Below are 21,146 nucleotides of genomic sequence, written 5' to 3' on the forward strand. Positions count from 1 at the left end.
CATGCTATACACAGAAGAGAACTGATGGTTGTAGAGCTGCTTTAAGATGAGTCATTACTTGTTTACTTATTCTTTAATAGTTTTGCCCAAATTTCAGTTTTTATCTGTTGCTCAGTTAGAGATTCCTGCCTAGTTTTCCTGATGTTCTTAATTTTAAATCTCTTCCAGCATTACAGCTCTCCAGATTTTTACCTGTTACCATCTGTTGGTTTTTTACCAAAATATTATTCATCTGTTTTCTAAATGGAATCTCATTGCAATATTCTGCTGGTGTTTCTAATCTTCCCAAGAACCCTTGAATTATTTCTCTATTTTCAGCACTGTGCTCAGCTCCTCCTAGTTTAATAGATCTGCAGATTTCATTAATGTACCATTTACTCCCTCTTCTAGCTCATTATTGAAGCTATTAAATGTGATCAGAAGTAATACTAATCTTTGTGTACTGCACTAAATGTCTCCCTTCAAAGTTATTGTTTATCATTACCCTTCATTGTTTGTCATCACCCTTCATTTCAGTCAACATGATAGTTCATTTCCAATTTGATTTAAGTTTGGGAACAGAATTTTGACACATTGGTGATGGGAGAAGAAAGGCTAATCAACAATCCAGGAGAGGCTTCTAATTAAGGCTGAATTTAGAGAATCAAATTTATGAGTTCTCTGCTGCAGCCACAGTGTAAGAGAGTATGGTGTCTCCATAATTTAATTGAAAACACCTTAGCCCCGTGATAAAATATCTTAAAGAATACAGTATATGGCTAAAAGTCAGACATATGACAGTATATCTTCTGCTCTCTATTCATTAATTTTGTATTACTATTTAAAAAATCAAGATTGTCTGGCAGATTTCAAAGTGTTTTAGTAAATTTGTTTCTCAATAGAGCAGTTTCTCTGCTCTATTATGTTGCCAGAGAGAGAAGCTAAATTTATGAGTAGCAATTACAAAAAGAAACTCACAGAAGATATGAACTTCTATCTTTGGCTGTTTCAGAGACATAGAGTCTTGCTTCCAAAGAAGGTATATCTTTCTTCTGGTCCATGTATAGTGTAAAATTTCAGGAACAATATTTTTATTTTCACCACCCCTTCAAAATTTAATTTCCAAACTCCATAGTAAATACTATTAATAATAGGAATAGGATATTTATAATAGGAAACATCAATTCAGTCAGGAAGATCTCCTTCTGACAAGATGCAATTGTTTTGATAATAAGCCCCACATGACTTGAAGTCCAACACCAAAATCTATTCTTCTTTCACCCTAATAAAATATCTTGCATTTTGTTAAGTTAGTTGCTAACCTGTATTATTAGGGCTGTTTACTCCTGCTTCTTATTGACTTGACAAAGAAATCTTTGTCCAAATACATTTTGATGTTGCTTCTTTTTTCTTATGCATACTTGGCTTGAGCTCATTCCATTACATGTGTGCCAGTGCAAATGCAAAGGCCTTAAATATAGTCTGGAAAAATGTTGCCTCTAGATAGAGCTTAATAATTCTCTTTAAGTTTTATACCTGTATGGATTGGGGAAAAGCATGGGACAGTGAAATACTGAAATTCACGTTGGGGCCAGATTATTTGTTAGATATGGGGAAAATTATCAGAGTAAGAAGGTGAGTGCATCCTAGAAGCCATGCAGAGGGTCTAATGAAGATTTAATTTCAAGTCACACCACTGCAGTAAGGAGTGGCTTATGAATACAGAAATACAACCAGAAGTGGTATCACAAATGTAGAATCTGGGTTGCCAGAAATGTTTCATCTTAGTTGCTATCAGTGCAGCTTCTCTGAATTTTGAAGCCCTGCATCTTTCAGAATCTCCCCACTTACCTGCCATAACCTGGTATCTCATTACTGTGAATCTGTCTTAACCTCTGAGGCAAATTTTGTTCACTCTCCCCCAGACTGCTTATGGAATATTTTCCTCCTACTCAATCTCTCTCAAAACCCATCTCTGTTGATTCCTGATAGGGAATCAGCAGTGACACTTTTTAGCTTTTTTTAATGCTTAAGCATTTTCAGAAAACTTTTTATTGGGTTTTTATTGTTACTATATCCTGTCTGCCCCTCTCCCCCTATTATTGGCTTACATTTTTATTATATCTCCTGTGAAATTGAATTGTATTATTCTCAGGGAAAAAATTTAATGTTACTTATATTTTCAAAGGTGCCTACCAGTAACATTTAATGATGTAAAAAATAATCATTATTACTCTGGTCGATTAATACTTATTCATCGTGATTTAAGGTGACCCTGGTGAGTTTTACTGGTAACTGTCCTTATCTTGCACATGAAAGCCTGAGTATGCAGCATCAACAAGAGAACATTGACTAGTTCATTTTATCAGGATTTGATCATCTGTATAATACACATGAAGGATATGCATGTTTGCCTAGACTATGTGTCAGCATGCGTTTTGGGAACAAATTAGTATGTGGTGCCTCATTTCCTCCTTTGTTCCTTTGTATTCAAGGGGCTTTTACCTTTCCTGTGAAAGCCACTTGAGGAAATATACTCCTGCTGTGAAAGCCCAAATTATTTTGCATTGCATCTGTACTGTCTGGTTCTGCAATATTCGTTTTGGAATTAAATAGCTTCCCTGTGTCTCTACAAAGAAATTTTTTTTTTTTCCCAAAGAAGTTGATTCTTTTATTGTGTGAATTCTTGGCAAAAGTATGTGCATTGACTGTATTAGTGGATTTCCGATGTATAGTAAGGTTCCTTATTTTCATCATCAAAGAAAATGTCAGTTACCTGTGTAATGCTTTGCAGAACTGGGTCCTCACCCAGAAAGATCTCACAGTCAAGAGAGTTAAGTGGAGTATAGGAGAAGAATAGTGGTGATTTATTACAGCAGTCCAATATGTGCCAATACTGACCTGGGCAAAAGCAATGTGGATGAAGTGTTAGAATAAATGGGGGAGAAGCACCAGTCAGTTTAAAAAAAAAAAAAAAAATTGCAGTAGTGCCATCTAGTGTGCCAGGTGGTGCAGTTTTCTGGAGAGGGACAGTAAACTACTTTCAACCCATCCCACTTGTTACCTGACTCTCCTCCTGCTGCTGCTCCCTTTTCAGTCCGCTGACAGGAGAGCAGTAACAGCATTGACAGAAGGTAGAGAAAGAGACCTGAGGGCTGTTTTGCAGATGCTGATTCTGGCACACGTGCCATAAAGTTGTCATTGCTGCTCTAAAAAAATGAGCATCCACGGGGTTTTAAAGAAGGAGAAAGATAGCTGTTCTGTCTGTACTCTCATACAAATCTTGCTCATCTACTCATTGGTTTCCACTGCAAAACATGTAATGGCTAAAATATCCTTTTTCAGCTACTGCAGGCACATTTTCTTGGTGTTGGAAGAGAAAAAAAAATTTTGATGCCAGAAGAGAAGAGGGGCTGCTGGTTTTTGATGCTTACTGGTGGAAATTATATTTTGCCTGGTGGCTAAAGGAATTACATTGAATAGGGGGTCCACAAACAAAGAACAAAGTTCTCTGTATGGGAGATGGGAGGTGAGAAGCAAGTGAAGGGAAAGAGGAATCTGTTTAGCATATTAATTTTTTGTATTAGGAGGAGCCCTTTTACTGTGACCACCCTAGTCTTTTCCACTGCTGCCTTTTCCACTTTCACTGGTAGCAAACTGAACCTCTCTGCTTTAATCCCAAGATATGCAAAGTGCATGACTTACCCTTCAGTGTGTGAAGCCGCACAGGGTTTATTTTTGTCTTCCATATAGAATCTGCTTGTAAAAAGCAGAAGAGTGATCAAGCCAGGAAGTGTTGTCTGCAAACGAAACCAACATCTCCACAGCACACGTAATGCTGTGTATTCACCTGTCCTCTGCAGCCGGTGCTGGAGGATATTGCTTTTCCAGTTGGATTTGCTTGGGGTGCAGCTACAGCAGCATATCAAATTGAAGGTGTCAATTTTTAGCTATCAAAGTGTTAAAGAAGTTTTAAGTTAACAAAAAGTCTGGACCCTGGAAGGAGAGTGTTCTTTGCCTTCTTATGTAGATACTACTGATGTAAATCCATGTAGCATTTCTGTATAAACACTTCTGACTTGAGGAGTAAGAAGAAGGTAAAAGATGTTTCAAATCTCAGAAATATGGCTAGGTAATGGAAATTGAGCTAGTTATTGGGGGGAGAGGGGTGGGGGGAGGAAGAAGCAGTCATAAGTAATTTTTCATCTACTTATTGCGTATATCATTTCTGTAGAGCTAGTTCCAGGAGATTGCTATTGGCTATTTTGAAACTGGGTGGGAGAATTACCTCATCAGACACCAGTACTCACAAGAAGTCTTCAGTTAGCAACTCATCTCCAAAGATTATGAAAAACAATGAACTGAGAGGTTAACAGTTGGACTTGTGGGGGCTGTCCCCCAGGGACATGTATCATGTTCCCACCTTGATAGAGAGACTGATGAAGGGATTTGCCCAGCACAATATGAAAATATGTTGCAGATTAGGAAATGTAAACACATAAACACAGGGACTTCTACAGCCATAACCCCTCCAAACTTTATTCTTTCATAAATCTGTCTTTATAAACCTTCAAAATACATATAGACCTGATTTTCTCATGTTATAGCCTGCAGCATACAGACACTTACCTCCCATTGATTTCAGTACCTAAATGGGAGTTGTAGATCCTAAATTGTCTTTGAGGATGTAGCCTTTAGTTCTTGGTTATTGCTGAAATTGAGAGTACTTGCCCATGCTCAGTACCTTTTAACGAGATAAGTTCACTTCACCTAATAGACTGAACAGCTCGCAGTTCCCAGGGAATCAATATTCTGGGCCAGATTCTAACTCAAGTCCTGCAATGCACACAGCTCTTCTAACTAATTTTTAAGATGTGAATTGTGTGTGCATTATAATTTCCTGCCTTTTGAGTGGCTAGATGTGCAACTCTAATGTTCTCTTAATGTATTTTTAATGAACTTTCTTAAGGCTTCTGAGTGGGGAAAACATAAAAAAAATCTATAATATGGTCTAGACACTACTCAAATGACCCTTTTCCTGCAGAAGTAAGAAACTCAACAGGGAATTCCTTCTCCTGAAAGCTTCAGGGGCTGTGCAGCTTCTGACTTAGAGGCAGAATGATTGAAGCAATAGTTCTTGTAGAGTCCAAACTCAGTTGCTGTGCATATCACAAGATACACAGTGGAAGAGGCACGAGCTGACAGGCTACTTTATTTTTTACTGGCAGCTATGTATTTATGCACAGCACAACCTTCTCCACTCTGTATATTTCAAAGCGCTAAAAAATCATACCAATTGTACTCTGCATGCTCAAAGTGCAGATTTCAAAGGTTCATGACTCAGTCAAATCAAAATCAATTTGCACCAGAACATTCAAAAGCACTTCTTCTTACTGAGGGCCATTTCTATGCTAAATTCTAACTCTCTGCTTGATTTTTTTTTCTTCTTTTTTTTTTATTTTTTTGGGGAAAAGTTGCAAAAAATTCTTGTAATAGTAAAAGTGTTTTTCTTCACTTCTTTCATATGCCAAATAATGGAACTGCATTAATTCAAACAAAATTACACTTTTTGGTCAGAGACCCAGTCAAGAAATTTTCACTCCCAAAGGTTAAAGGACAGCTGAATTAGAGGAAAAGTGTACTTGGAAAAGTACATGAAAACTTATATACTCTTATCAGTAATATTCCTGCTTTAGGAGCTTCACAAGTTGGAAAAGCATTACATTTCTTTCTGTTGTAATAATTGCAGAGTATGGGAAACATGCATCATAATAATTTATTTTATTCATTTGATGGCATGTCATGTACTGATTTGGTATCCAATTCACACCTAAGTATTTTGAGTGTAAAACCAGTTCCTCATCACTGTTCTTTCCTGGCCCCAAAGCTCACTAAAGCTCCAATTATGCCTACGCTATGGAGTGCTGCGTGGCATGCAAGTTTCTGAGCAAGCTTAGAGGTGCAAGCTTGGTTCATCGAAGCAGAGCAGAGCTCTCTGCAGACTAATTGTGGCTCAGCAGGATGTGTTAGTGTATCTAGAGCTTTCTGTTGCCTCGGCTGGATTCCTTCCTACACTCTATCAGGTGGCTCAGACGCACAATGCTTCACAGAGAAGTCTCTTTGAACAGTGTCAGGGATGCTTGAAAGTGGGTGTGATTGCTGCAGCCCCGTCAGGGCTTTGCAGTGGCTAATGACCGCTGGACTGGTACTGTTAGACTCTGCTGAAAATCAAATGCTTCTCCTCCTCCCTCCCACTACCTTTGCTGGAGGAAGGCAGACAAAAAAGAGGGATCATTCAGCCTCTGCTCTAGATGAGGATTCTTAACCGAAGGTGTGTTAACTGCCTGTTATGGCAGCTTTTTATTCCCTTCATTCCAGCTGCACTGAAAAAAGAGCACTATTGAATCAATATGGTGCAGGAAGCCTGCTCTTAAAGGCTTCAAAACTCTAGGTACCATCAAAGAATTGCTGTTATTTGTTATTTCCTGCACTTCTCTCAGATATTTCAGCAGTCATGTTTGAAATTTGAAGCAGGATATAGAAAACTTGTAGTATTGTATTTTTCTAAGGAGCATACAGACAGAGCTCCAAGTCTATAATAAAATCTGAGGTTAAGAAAAACTCAAACTGTCTGGATCTAAAATCTGACCTACTCTGAAGGTTGTCCCATGTAAAATTTAATTTACTGACCAACCAAATGTAGATGTATGGGTGTTCGTGTGCTGCAATAAAATTCCGTAAAGACCATGAAATGTGACAATGATCTCTGAAAAGCTAGGTTATAGAAGTGATATTACAGATTTTAGTAATGCTTTAAATTAAGTGTCTTCAATATGCTTAACCTTGCATTAAACTTAGATTTAATAAGACAGATGTATATTAAGTACTGAATATACTTAAGGGAGCAATCTTGCATTGGCAGGGGATGGACCCAATGACCTCCTAATAGTTCTTCTCCATCTCTAATTTCTATGATACTAATTGATTATTAAAACACTTTTATTGAGGATTGATATCTAGCTATTATATAGTTATTAATCTTATAACCCAACTGATATTTAATTTATACATAATTTTAACACACAATGTCATTTTAGTTTTTAAAGAATAACCCTGGAACATTGCATTCATTGGGACTCTGAAAAATCTTGGTGGTAAATGAGGTTGGCCATTTTGAGGTTAATTGCAATTTAATGATTAAATCACATTTTACAGGGGTTTACGGAAGAAAGTAAGTTTACAGATCTCTCCACAAAAAAAATGTAATGTTTGCCTCAGCTATAGCATGGCTCAGGAAAGACAAAGAAACTTCTAATGAAGAGAGGTGCATTTATTCAAATTAAATATTATATGTTGTTAGGTCTCAGACAACAGCTAAACTTTGAATATTTTAATGGTAATCTGTGTATCTCAATTTTAGAATTGTGAAGAAATATCCTAAAACTCTGAAAGTTTTATTTTCAGAGGAGAAAATGGTGCAGTGCTTTTGAACATTCAAAATTAATTTCTGTGAATGTCTGGCTAAACAAAAAGCTGAAGTTTTTTAGAGCTGTGTTATTAATTCAGCTTGTATATGCCTAGGGCCATGGCTCATAATGGCATTCCTTTCTTTTTAACAAACTGTCAAGATTTTCAAAGGACATCCTGAAAGCCGTAAGTGCCTATTTGTTGGATGTATTTCTCATACCCTAAAGGCTTTCTTTGATATGGACTGATCTTTTACATTTATGGATGGAAGTAGCATTAGAAAATGCCCTTTGTGAAAACCTGTAATATCTCAAGAGTGGCAAACATCTGATTTTTGGCTAAGGAAATATGAAGAGTGTTAGAAGTCTGAATGTTTTTTTAAAACATAATTTTCAAATAATTAGCAGCAAGTAAAAATATGAATAAATGCAAAACCTAATGAAAATGTATATTAATGCTTGAAAGTTCCCAGTTACTTTAAAGAATATAAGGAGTGGGTAGAGAATACTTCTCAATTTGCCCATGGGATTTGCACCTACTTTGTGATAAATTATTTATTTGCAACATATGTCTTTTGATGTCAAAAGTGTAATGACCAAGTTTTGTTTTTCAAGCAGAAGGTTGGAATGCAGATGGAAAGGGCCCTAATGTCTGGGACATATTCACTCATCAGGGAGGAGATCGAGTTTTCAAGAACCAGACTGGTGATGTAGCTTGTGGCAGATACACTCTGTGGGAGGAAGATTTGAAATGTATCAAACAGCTTGGATTGACTCATTATTGCTTTTCTCTTTCCTGGTCACGTCTGTTACCTGATGGGACGACAGGTTTCATCAACCAGAAAGGCAATTGTTTCTCAAAAATAGAAGGTTGCATCTTTAATTCAAGGTTATTGCTGCAGTCTGGCATAATTAATCCAGTATGCTATTCTGCAGTGTAGCTTTGAAATTGCAACTTTTTTTCAGAGTAATTATAGAATGATTTTTTATAGGTTTGCAACAACTTACTAATTAATATTCTAGATCCCCTTGGATAGCACAATCTTTTGGGATAGGATTATTATTATGTTTCCTATGTATCTTTTTGCTTACTCCAGTTTTTTTAATTGTAACTCTAAATCATTTTGCTTCATCAGAATGTTTATACTTACTGGGATCCTAGCCATGAGAATATTTTTGGATGGCTTACAACAGACAAGTTATCTCATTTGGCAAGTGCATTTAGATAGCTTATCAGTATACTCCAATGTGCTGAACTTCACATTGACTATTTTGCACTAAGGGACATACTTTTCCCAGACATTTTTCTTTAGCATATTAGAGAGGATTCTTCAGACTGATAGGAACTATGCTTAGTTCTCTGGCAAACAGAAGCTCTGAAAGAAGAGTTATCACAGTCTCATTAGGCAGTGTGTATGTGTAAAGGGGTACAGCACATAAGTAAACTGGTCAGATTGCTAGAAGTCAGACATAAAATTTGTTTCACTTCTGATTACTTTACTTTAATTCCATTGGTGTGGTCTGGGGGAGAGCTTAAGGTCACTCACTAGGAGAAGACAGGAAAGGGCAGTTGTGCGTACAGAACAGAGGGAATGGAAGAAAGATGAAATAAAGAGAATTGAGAAGAATAAAAGCAACTGAAGCTGAACCAGAAACAATGGGAGAATCAAAGAAGCTGGCTGAGATTTCTTGTATGCTGGGAGGATAATGTTCCAAGGAGAAAAAAAAGAAAAGTATATTTGAATGAACTTCTAAATCTCAATTCTGCTTCCTACTCTTCTACATCTCAGTTCAACCAAGAAGTTATATCTTTATACTTCTAGGGCACTATTTGCCTTAGCAAATTGAAGACTGCAAAGATGGAAGGCTGCAAAGGATAGGACTTCTTAGAAAATACTCTTCAGGTTAACCTTATCTGTACTAGGGTGGTACCAGCAGAAGCAATCTTTTCCTGCAGAATTTTGGTCATGTAGAACTTGGCTGTTCAGTAGACAGCAGCCTATCCTCTGCATCCTGCAGATCAAGGTTTTCACCAGAGAGTGGAGGAGCCTTTATTTCAAGATTTCAGAAAAGAGAAGCTGGTAAATCTGCTGTAAACAGACCAACCAGCCATTTTTCCCTGCAGAGCATGCCAGATACATATGCCAGTATCCCAGAGAGGCTTGAATTGAATCTTTTTCTTTGCCACCAAAATTTACAATACATGGCCCACTTTCACTGGCACAGCTTGTGTTTCCCTCAGAATGCTTTTTGTGGTGTGTTGAATTTAAATTTGGCTGAGTAGTTGTGGTTTCTTTCCTCTACTGATATTCCTTCAGCTAGGGCTGCAGGCACTGCAAAACCTCAGCAAGCTGCCTGCTGAATGGGCTTTGTTATTTAGTTGTCAGAGTGGGAGATAGCAAGCAGACATTCTGAATGCACTTGGTAAGGAAAGCTAACATTTTGACAAAACTCAGCTGTAATTTCTGAAAATGTTCACTTGATCCCCAGTATAAGCAGTTGCCTGATTAATATTATGAACTTTACATTTAACGAAAGGGCATTGGCAGAACTCCAAGTAGGCCAACTTTCATTAGGCAGGAGTTCACTTCTCCTGTGCAGTGATCTGTTGAAGCAATTGTAACTGCATAGCATGGAAAGGCCATCATCTTCTATATAAACATTTTTGCAAAGAGCATGTGAAGAATTAGAAAGCTTAAAGCAATGTCCTTTCAAATAAAATCATTCATAGCAACTGATTCACTACCAATTTCACACCTAAGATGTAGGACATTTGAAAACCTTTAAAACTATTCTGTTTCTGAACTTGGTGGAGGTAGAGACTTTTAAAGCAGTGATGTTGTAGATGTATTGTTCCTAAGATGTGTCAGGTTTTAGCTTAAAGCTTACAATTATTTTTACCCTAGAAGGTGCCCTGAGAAGAACAAGTGAGCTGCTAAACATTAGGAGTCAGTGCAGAAGAAGACAGAAGTAGGCAAGGGGATATTGAGTCTGTGAGAATGTGATGTTATGCCTCACTTCAGCATGAAGGCAGGGAATCAGAATGGGGAGAGAAGATGATAGAAAGGAGAAAAGGACAATCCTTCACTTTCTACTGGCCAACTGCTCCTTAATGTCTGGAACCGCAAAATTTTGGGGTTTCCCCACAAAACTCTTATATACATACTTCCATTTTCTTCTGTATTTCTACTTCTACCTGACTCAAAGATACATCCAGAGAAGCTAAGTCAGCCTACTCTAGAAGGTATGAGACAACCTGGAAATTTGACTTGACATTCACATTTTTCAGGCACACAGTTCTATTTCACTTCATTTTCTAACAAAAGGCATAAATCTTTTCCAATATAGGTGTTTAATTGAGATGTAAAAAATAAATGATAGCTGGTTGCACTTAGATGTTATAAATTGTACTGTATAATTCATAATCTGAAAATTAGGATGAGAAATGTTAGTGTCTTCTACATAGGGGTTGAATATGAGAGGACAGGATCCCACAGCAGCAAAGGAGCTCTTTTTTCCCAGTTTAAGCTTGTGTAGTAAACCTTGTAGTCTCATCAGCAAAGAGTTAGCACACACCCAGTCCCTCTGAAGACAAATAGAACCCCATTCAAAAATTGGAGAGTGAAGATGTATTTGCTGCTAATTGCTATTGCAAAATGCAAGAATTTGCTTTTCAAAATTTAAGTTCTAGTATATTCCTTTCTCTTTTGAATGGGTGCATTCTCAGGCACAGGCACGTTTCTCCTCTGAATTTAATGAGTTTTCCTGGTGCTGTATTCAGAAGGAAAAGCAAACTACATCTGAGATTTATTGTGAATTACTGTGTAAACAATCTTATTGAGTCTTGCTGTGCTAAGGGATGTGTATGCACCTGTTTGTTCAGGAGAAGTCACTGTCTAAATCTGGGGTTCATAATTGATTGCTGCAGTAAATGTTGTCTTAAAAAAGCTATTTGGCAGGAATCCCTAAGATCAGTCATTTGAAGTTGGATTAAGTTGAAGTCTAATACTGTCCTTTTAAGAAGAAGATATGGCATTCTGTGTTGGCATTTTCAAACATCAATACACAGTAAGCTGAACCTGAAAATACCAAGGAATATATAATAGAAGTATAGAACAAATTTCCTGCTTTGGATTAAACAAAGTATTCTGGTTCATAAACTGTTAAGAATAATGATCTAAGCCATACATAACCTCCTAAGCATACCTTTTATTAACCTTAGCAATTTAGTCTTCGCCCTCCTACTTTTTGCTGTGTTTTCTACTTCTGTAGACATTTCCCAGTTCTATGTTTCAATACTGCAATAATCGGATAGATATTTCACAAGCATCTATGTCTTAGGATATGTGGTAGTCTAAGACCCACAAAAATTTTATGAAATTTAGGTTTCTGATGTTATTAAACACTTTAGTATATTTATACTAAAGTATATTTAGTTCAAGTATCTGAAGCAAAGACTGCCTGATTTCTACATTCCAGCAGCATGGGAGAGACCTAGTCCTGCCTGGAGCCTCTTAGCTTAACAAATAATAATTCATGGCCACTGTTGGCCTTTTCCAATTACTGCAGTAAACCAGATAGTTCAAGTAAAAGAGCAAGCTAATTGATACTCTTTGAACCAGAGCTTATGATGTGTATTTCAATATCTAGTGTTTTCAGAAAGTTTAAAAGCAATACAGTTGTGTTTGCATGTAAGCAAAATTAAAAATGCCTATTTGAGAGCTCAAAGTACCCTGATATTTAAACTTACAGTGACCTCTCAGCAATGTAAAAATTGTCCTTTAGGAAACATATTCATGTCAGCCACTGCTAAATCTGCACAGAAGGTGAATTCCTTTTAAGCCTCTAGAAATACATCCCCAGTACTGACCAGCTTTAACAACACATCCAGGAAATTAAAGTTGATCTCTGTCTTAGCAAGAGGGGACAAGAAAGGTTAGAAGTCATGAGCTTTTAGAGAGGTCAGCTAATTCCTTCTTGCAGTTAGAAGGACTGAGCTGTCTGCAGCAGTGGCAGTGTAAAAGGGTAAGAGATGGTTTCTCAGATAGGCTATTGTCAAGCCATTCAGGTGGGTGGCTAAAGAGACCAGTGCCTCAAACTCCTAAAATCTCATAGAAGCCAATGAAAAGCCTTAAATATAATATAGATCTAATGAGTGAAATGTTGAATTCACACCGTTGCAAAATGTTGAATACACTGACAGTGTCCTGATGCTGGCATGGTGATGGAGAATGGAACATTCTGGAGGAAACAGCTAACCAAGTTCAAAACATAAAAGATCAGCTTAGTTACCTTGCTGAGTGTGGCACTGAAGTTTTTAAAAGACACAGTTCTCAAGGACAAAAATGCTTTCATTAGAAAATTCTACCTGGAAGGCTCTCAAGCATCAGGCTTTTTCCAACACGCTTGTATCTTGCACATGCAGTCAGGCTGCCATTCAGGCATTTAAATGAAAGGATTATATTTTCATGTGACCAGCACCCATCAGAATTATGTTTTTCCTGGGGAGTTGCTGTCCACTGATCTATTTTGAAAATTTGCATCCTCATTTCATTTTATGTGCCTGGTTGGAAGATTTTGTGTACTGAGCATTTTTGCCAACTCTGGGGTCTTGTAACAGTAGTCAGCATGCACTTGAGAGAAAATATTTGCATCTCATAATAGAGAAAATATGCAGTGATGTTACTTCAAGTGTTAAAATGTAGCAAAATTATTATTAACCCTTTTTTGTTTCCTTTTATATTTTCAGCAGTCAATTCTTACTGCAAAACTATTATGGACCTGGGAAATGGCATCCTACTCCCTGTATCAGTTTGGTTTGCCTTAATCCTTAAAAAACAGAGGTGACTGAAAATCTGAAAGTATCATTGACACCATCGATATTCATGTAAATTATTGCTTCAGAACATTTGGAGATTGGGTGATCATTACTACATGGGCCTTATGTTGCTTTAGGTGGTTGTTTAAAAGGTATAGCCCCAGTATTGGTGCCAGAGCTTACAAGGCACTTTTAATGTGTAAAAACTACTGCTAAACCCTGATGCAGTTGTGGTAACATTTGGAGAAAACATTGTAGACTTGTGTCTATAGCACAGATTGATAGAACCTCTATGAATTCTGCAGAAGATTTCTTAGGAGCCCATCTAGATGGCATAAGACATTGTACAAGATATAAATAAACAAGTCACCTTGGGATTTGTAATTTAATTTTTTCACGCTGGCTATAGAGAGTAGGAGCCTTAGTGTTTTCCTATTACCTTTTTACTTGATATCTGTTTTACTATTTGAAATGACACACCAGTGTTTTATCATCTTTTGATCTCCAGAAATTATCTTTGTGATGCTAGCAGTAAGGCTTTCCTGGCATACATCTACTCCTGGCAAGGAGAATTGTGGTGACTGCCAGTACCAAGGGTTAAGGAGCAGTGACAATAAGCAGATGCTAATGCAGGAAAGATATTTTAGTCTTCTCATTAAAATAAGTCATTTCACTGTCTTCATGGGTATTTGCACAGTTTTGCTTTTCTATTGTTAGTCATAAAAGGTCACTTCATGGAAAATTAAGTTAATAGGGTCAGTGCAATTTGATGAAAACTAGTTTTAGTTTGTAGCTTAGAAAAGATAGAGGGTAATGCATCTGATTTTATGGGCTTTCTTACATCTGTTCTGAATAAAACTTTTGCTCTCTCTTGTTCTAGGATACATATAATAACCCTATAATTTACATCACTGAGAATGGGTTTTTACAAAGTGACCCTGCTCTACTTGATGCCAGTCAATTATGAGAGTATTTCAGACTGATTTTACAGAAAATTTTAAAAGTCAACATTTGAAATGATGAAAGATCAGTTGTGTAAACCTAATATAATTTTATTCTGTGCTTATTTGCATTCAGCAATGACTACTGATTCTTGAAGCTAAAACTTATGTAAATCAAAGTAAAGTGATGTGATTTGAAAAAAAGTTTAGCTGAAAGGAAAACAAATAAATTTAATCTTGGTGTGGAAGCAAAAGAAAAGGTGCCCCATATATACATTGTTCCTAAACTTATTTTGTAAGGTCAAAGTTCTTTGTTGAGCAGAGCAACCATGTTAAAAAGTGCTTATCATTAATGCTTCTTATTGTGCAGGATGTAAAGTTGAGTGCACCTAAAAATCTGACCATTGCATCTCATTATATCCTTACAGAATACAACCTCACGCACACAGTTAGGTCTGTGTAACAGCTAATTCCTGTACACAGCCATTAAGTCATTATAAATCAGCTTCTGCCTCTGTGTCAAGGTGGTCAAAACTGTTCAACACTGGCAAAGCTCTGTTTTTATGCTTTACCTATAGTTTTTGTATTGGCCCCATTTCCAACCTTCTGGAAATTCCTTCTTTACCTCTTTTCTTTTGGTAATATTCTCTATAGTAATTTACTGGAAGTAGATCTTCTCACTATGTAGCAAGTGAAATGCTTTTTAAGATGGTTCATTTAGATAAGAGCTATTTATTGTATTTGTCCAAAGTGATCACAGTCATGAAAGTCATATCATAGTTCAATAATTTTTTGTGGCCACTTTTACATTGTCGTGCTTAATTTTTACTTTTGTTGTTTGAATTCTTTATTTTATCCTTACTTTTGTTAAAAAACAGTTTTTTGTTAAAAAACTGTTTCACTTAAAAGCTGTCTTTCTATCTTCTTCCTTTTTAATTTAGACTTGCAATTATGCAAAAATCCATGCCAGATACCTATTTTTCTACAGCTAAATACATGATGCACAGGAACTTTTTCCAGCACTGAAACCAATTGATAGGTTCTCTTTCTATCAGAAGCAGACTGGTCATCTACCAGCTGTCTTTGGAGAGCACCTCCTGGGCTGTTCCATTTCTGACCCCAAGCCATGTCTGGAAGCTAGTTGGCATTGGACAACAGTTTTATCAAGGGGTTTTGTTTACTTTTAGGTTTGTAGACAAGATATCTGGATTTTACTTTCTCTGAAGATGCAAAGAAATTAAGAAACACAGAATTCTCACTGTTCAATGAAATGGAATTCATTTACCAAATCTAGTTGTTTTGACAATGTTTTAGAATGTACAATGGCTTTTCCTGAAGTAAATATTTAGGGTAGGTCTGATGAATCCCACTGTAATGCATTTGTTGACACAGTTCTCTTTATGCATAGTAACAAATAAATGGGACTAGCTTGGAGGTAGGTGCTTATTGGAAGACACGAAGAGTTGAGTAAAATTTGCCTTTACCATTTTTTCAGTCCAAAACTACTTTTAAATGTGTATGTGGTCTGAGTCTAATCAGTGCAACCTTACACAGGTTTAGTTATATATGCAGGTTGGCATTGAGTTTATAATTTTATCCAGTAAAATAACATGGTGGAATGCTGGCAGAAATGGGTCCCTCAGTGTGAAGATAATATAGCTCTTAAACCCATCAGCTACAGGCACTCTATGAAGAAATGTCAGTAACATTATCCCCATGTGACTTTGTGCCCACTACTCTGAGTAAACAGTTTGTCAAGGCCACTCCACATGTAATGACCCACGAATGAACAATCCATTTCAAGTTTTCAGCTCAGATTGATGCAAAGCAGGATACTTAAAGATGTTCACTTTATTCAGTGCTTAAGTGCTTAACCATTTATTAAGTGTTACATGAAGCATAACAGTTTAATTGCTTTGCATACAGTGTCTACTCTGTGATAATTCCTTATCTTTTGAGCTAAATTTTGAAATTATTAGTACATACTCATTCATGCAAGGGCCATTGAGTCATGACAGGAGACTGTGCAGATTCTGCTGTGGGACTTATACATCTACTTTTTTGACTAACCAAGAAATAAACATGCGTGACTACAAAGAAGAGTGTATCTACAATTTGTTACTGCAGTTGTTATGAGAAATATTTTAGTATGTTGCAATTAGATTGATAGTATCACCATTTAATTTTTTTTTAATTAAAACCCTTCCTAACTTTTAAGATATGTATTTACACTGGTTATCTTAGTTTTGTCATCCAAAACTTTCAAAATAACAAAGATCTTCCATTTTCAAGATCTTGTGTTGTGGAAAGAGTTATGCTCCAATACTCTGAAAATCAGAGCACTTCAGCATCTCTCAAGCTACATGTCCCAAATTCCTAAAATTTTTTCTGTCATCAGGACCATTTACATGATTTGGGAGGGCAGGAGCAGTCCTGAATTGGTAAATCAATAATGTCAGAGAAATTAGAGATTTTTTTATTTTTTAGTTAGTTACAAAGACCAGAATAAGCAACGTAAATACGAACTGGGAAATAGAGAGCAGCATGCAGCTGCTATAAATCATATCATTGCTATTATAAATGCGTACAACTGCTGCCATGTTGCTCCTGCAATATATGAATAGATAAAACATCAATATTTTAAGAAATGTGGATATACATATTTAGCGCCTCAACAGAGCCATAAGCATGCATGGTGCTTTACAGATAAATGAAAGTGATGTTTTCTTACCCCAAGGAACTGAAAATCTAATTTAGATACAATGCATGAAGCGATGACGAACAAAAATCTGGATGAGAGGTAAAAAGAGAACATGGGTCAGAGTAGTCAAATGCTTTTTACTACAGTTGCTCTTTCTTGATTTTATGTAATGTATGTTAAGGATGACACGTAGGCCAAAGATCAAGGCTGCCAAAAAAGAAAAAAAAAGTTATTTGAAATCAAGTCTTCCAAAAAAGAAAAAAAGGTATTTGAAAGTACTTAGTTTTGAAAAGTGAAACCTTCTAAGAAAGATAATGTAGTTTTATAAAGTCTGTAGGGGAAAGCAGTGCAAATATGGGTAAACTATTGCCAGCTGATGGAGAAGAGCAATGAAGGTATTCCATAGTCTGGCTGGTAAAAGATTACTAATAATGCTGATAGGGAGGAAAAAATGAATAAAATGAGTTTTAGGTCGCAGAGTGCAGCAAGAGGTAGGTCCTGGAAGTTAGTAGAAACAGAAAGTAAAGAAATTGAGGATGATGTGATGTGATATGAGCAGAGGCAAATAAGAGGGGGATGAGCAAGAATAAATGTGAACAAGCAGGACTAGATTTGAAAGTAACTAGGAAACATATGAACATTTAATTTGGATTCAGCTAGAAGGTCAGCAGTAAAAGATGCAGGGCAAAAAGGAGAAATGATTGTGAGGAGAAAAGGATGGGTAAAGCTTAAGATTTAGATGGTGTTAATTTTCTCCTTAAATATGCTTGAATGAAGCAGAAGAGAAAATGAGATACAGAGAATGCTGACTGTAATGGGAAGTGCAGAGCAGAACTAGAACTGACAGTAAGCAAGGTGGTGCAGTTAAGATTTTAAAAATTGAACTTTAAGTTAAATGCAGTCCCTCCTGGATAGATTTTTGTGTCCTTTTCCCCTCAGACTTCTAAGAATTGTTATAAAACCTTTATTTATTGTTGTCACTGTACACTCCAACCTTGCTCTCATGAACTAACCATTTAGTCTGTGTTGTAGATACGTACAAGCCTGCTTTTGCTGCATTCCCTTGCACATAAAACAGTGAGGTTATAATGCAATACTCTAGTCCATGAAAATATGATTTATTGTTAAATTAAATATGAATGTCATAATGCGAGCCCCTTGGGTCAACTATAAGCTTGAATGTTATTGAAAGAGCTGCAGCAGCAGCTCTGTTTCTTCATTGCTGCTGACAAAAATGCCTCTACAAATAGAATACAACAATGGAGACATATTAAGGAGTCTCTGAGATGTGCTGTCCCTGGCATAACATTGCCATGTGACATTTTCAAGAACTATAAATACATTGACTGCATTATAGTGTAAAAGTTAAGAAGCTTTGCAGTAGTCACTGCAGAAGCATTAAAATCAAGCTGAATTTGTTGTGAATACCATGAGGAATTCAAAGCTTTTGAAAACACAAACCAACACAAAAAAAAAAAAAAATAAACAACAGAAACTCCTAAAATCATAAAGATATAACTGGGATAGTACAATATTTTTATCAGTTTTTAGTGTAATTTTAAAAGGTCCAGAAGACACAAGTCTGATTCCATAAAGTTCCAGTTAAATGCCAGTATTATAAGTCCCCGTTGTGACAAGAGCAGATATAATTTCTTAGAAAAAGTATCTGAGACAGTTTAGAGAATAGAAGTTGTAGTTACCACTTTGTAGCAATATTTGCTTGTTAGTCAAAGTTTATATATAATTTTTTCCACATTAATCCTTTAATCTGAATGGTTTAACCTGTGAAAATGAGCTTTTTTTTTTTTTTTTAACTCTTAACCAGCAGTTTTGCAGTGCAAATTTATGAAAGAACATTTTCTTTCTCCAAAATGTCCTGTAATCTGCCATCAAAATTATCTTCAGTGAAAAAATACCCCACAGTTGTGAGCTTGTGAGTTTGTGTTGGGAAACTTTCTACTGGAATTAGGGTAATAGAAGCCTGGCCAGTGCAACAGAACAGGATCTCTGAAACAAATTTATGTGAGTGAATTTCTTCATTGCCATTCTCTTGATTTTGATTTAAAAAAAAAAAAGAAACTAAAGGACAGATTTATGCATTAGCTGCTAAAAGTCTCTGGATTGATCAGCTTGCCCCGGGGGAAGGACTGTGATACACAGAAGCTTTGTGTGCAGTGTTAGAAAGAGAGCTAGACTGAGTGGTGCAGCAGCTTGTTCAAGTTTTGGGGAACTGGGATCTAGCCAGTATTTCACATCCTCACACAGTACCTGGGATGTGCTTTGATTCAGAAGTAACCAGCCCCTAGTGAACTTAGTTTTCAAAAGCATTAGCAAGTGCAGAGCAAGAATAGCTCCTGCTCTGTAGAGGAGATCCAGTGTAGGAGGCTTCAGTTCCCTCCGAGAGGATAACCTCAGTAATTAGGCACTATGGATGTTGTACTACTGCTAGATAGCTCATGATTAAGTCCCTGCTAGAAACCCCTTCAGAGGATCAGCTTTGTTACAGACATATTATTTTCTTTGCTTAGCAGTACTACAGGATTGTTGAAGTAAAATTCAGGAGTTTTCATTTTTGCTGCTGTTTGCCTTAGTTGTGCAAGCAAAAACTGGGGATCTCAACAGCTAACCAGTTTCTAATCTCCAAATCACACCTAGGTGGCCAAAAAGTTAGAGGCAACTATGTTTATCTGCACTTTAGAGAGTTCCTGCAGGAAATTATTTTGATATGTACAATGTAATCCCCACATCAGAAGTAGCTACTGTAGTTTTTTTTATTCTGTTGTTTTTTTGGGTTTTTTTTTATTGTACAAGATGAAAGACAATGACAACTCAGCTGGGAAAAAAAATCACTAATAAAAAGGAGGGATTTTGGCCTTTATGATGAATAAACAGTCTTTCATGAAAATTGTTAATTTAAATTCATCAGATGTGGATATCATATAACATCATTGAGTTTGATATCAGTTCTAAGCCACACGCTTCATATGGATTTACCTTTCAGAAGCAAATGTACTGAATCCACAGAGGCATATCATTAAAAAATGCTTTGGTAGTGTTGTGTCTTTGAGACAGCTTTTAATTTATATCTCTCCTTTTTTAAGACAATACAGCTGTAAAAAACTCAGGCCCCTTAAGTACATTCTAAATACTTTCTTAGGATTATATACAGGATCACTATTAGCAAAAACTAAGTTAATATGTAATTGAGTTTGACTAAGCCTTTCCACATACACATATATCTTTCCTGTAATGGAGAGATAAGTTCAGTTTATTAGAATAAATATCTGTATTTAGATATCTATCACTTCTTAGTCACTGATTTATATTCCAGAAAAAGAGATTTTTCTTTTAATATACAACAGGAAACATATTTCTTCTTATGGCAGAGCATATTACCAAAAAATTACGAAAATTTGTTCAAAGGGTATTACAAAATTTCAAGGAAAGCTATTAAATGTTGTAGTGATGGTACAACTTTTATCCCAAGATGTTAATATGTTCCCGACTGCTTTCCTTGGGATGTATTAATGCTCTGCTTCTCATCTGGCTGTGTCTGCTGTTGACCATTTAAGTAGATAGACCTGTGATATGGTCATCCTTATGTTCATTTGACAATTACTGACAAATGGATCTCTTCCAAGACACATTTTTATAACTGCAAATAGAAGAAAAAAATAAGAAGATAAACTTAGTTAGGCTATAGTGTGTAAAAAAAAACCTTTTTGTGTTTTGAAGTGCTTGAGTTGGTAGCTAATATATTACTATCCAGCTTCCAAGCTAGTTATTTTTCATTATGTTTCTGTGATAATAATAGCTCATCATTTGATTTCATGGGAGTTATTGTCATTCTAAAGGACTGCAAATGATATAAATGCAGCTGCACAGGGAATATTACAATGTCAAACGAAGTAGTGTCATTGCAGATTTACGTATATGCTCCCACAACGTCAATATAAAAGGAAAGAAAACATTGATCAATAGAGCATAGTATCAGAAGTGATTGGATATAATGCAAACAATGCATTATCTCTTACACAGTCTTGTTAAATGAAAATACAGCTTTCAGGCTATGAAAACAGTGCATTGGATTTGAACTCATGTGTGCCTGGTTGTTAAAAGCCACTGCAGTTTTTACTGAGTAAGTATATGCCCCTTCATGCATTAACACATACGTTCAATATGACCTACTTTATAATTGCTGTGGGAGTTTGCCTTTGCATTTTTTGAGAGTTCTCTCTTCA

General features: G+C 36.3%; 1 protein-coding gene across 1 annotated transcript; it reads left to right on the plus strand.

Annotated features, from left to right (window-relative positions):
- The first annotated feature begins 2,410 nt into the window (after window positions 1-2,410).
- On the plus strand, window positions 2,411-14,597 carry LOC121365010 (cytosolic beta-glucosidase-like). The gene is made up of 4 exons (XM_041488873.1): window positions 2,411-2,431; window positions 3,843-3,915; window positions 8,064-8,291; window positions 14,575-14,597. The coding sequence occupies exons 1-4, from the start codon at window positions 2,411-2,413 to the stop codon at window positions 14,595-14,597; spliced, it is 345 nt and encodes a 114-aa protein (XP_041344807.1).
- The last annotated feature ends 6,549 nt before the right edge of the window (window positions 14,598-21,146 follow it).

Source organism: Pyrgilauda ruficollis, unplaced genomic scaffold, assembly GCF_017590135.1.
Source record: "Pyrgilauda ruficollis isolate IOZ18807 unplaced genomic scaffold, ASM1759013v1 scaffold1, whole genome shotgun sequence".
In the NCBI taxonomy this organism is placed as follows: domain Eukaryota; kingdom Metazoa; phylum Chordata; class Aves; order Passeriformes; family Passeridae; genus Pyrgilauda; species Pyrgilauda ruficollis.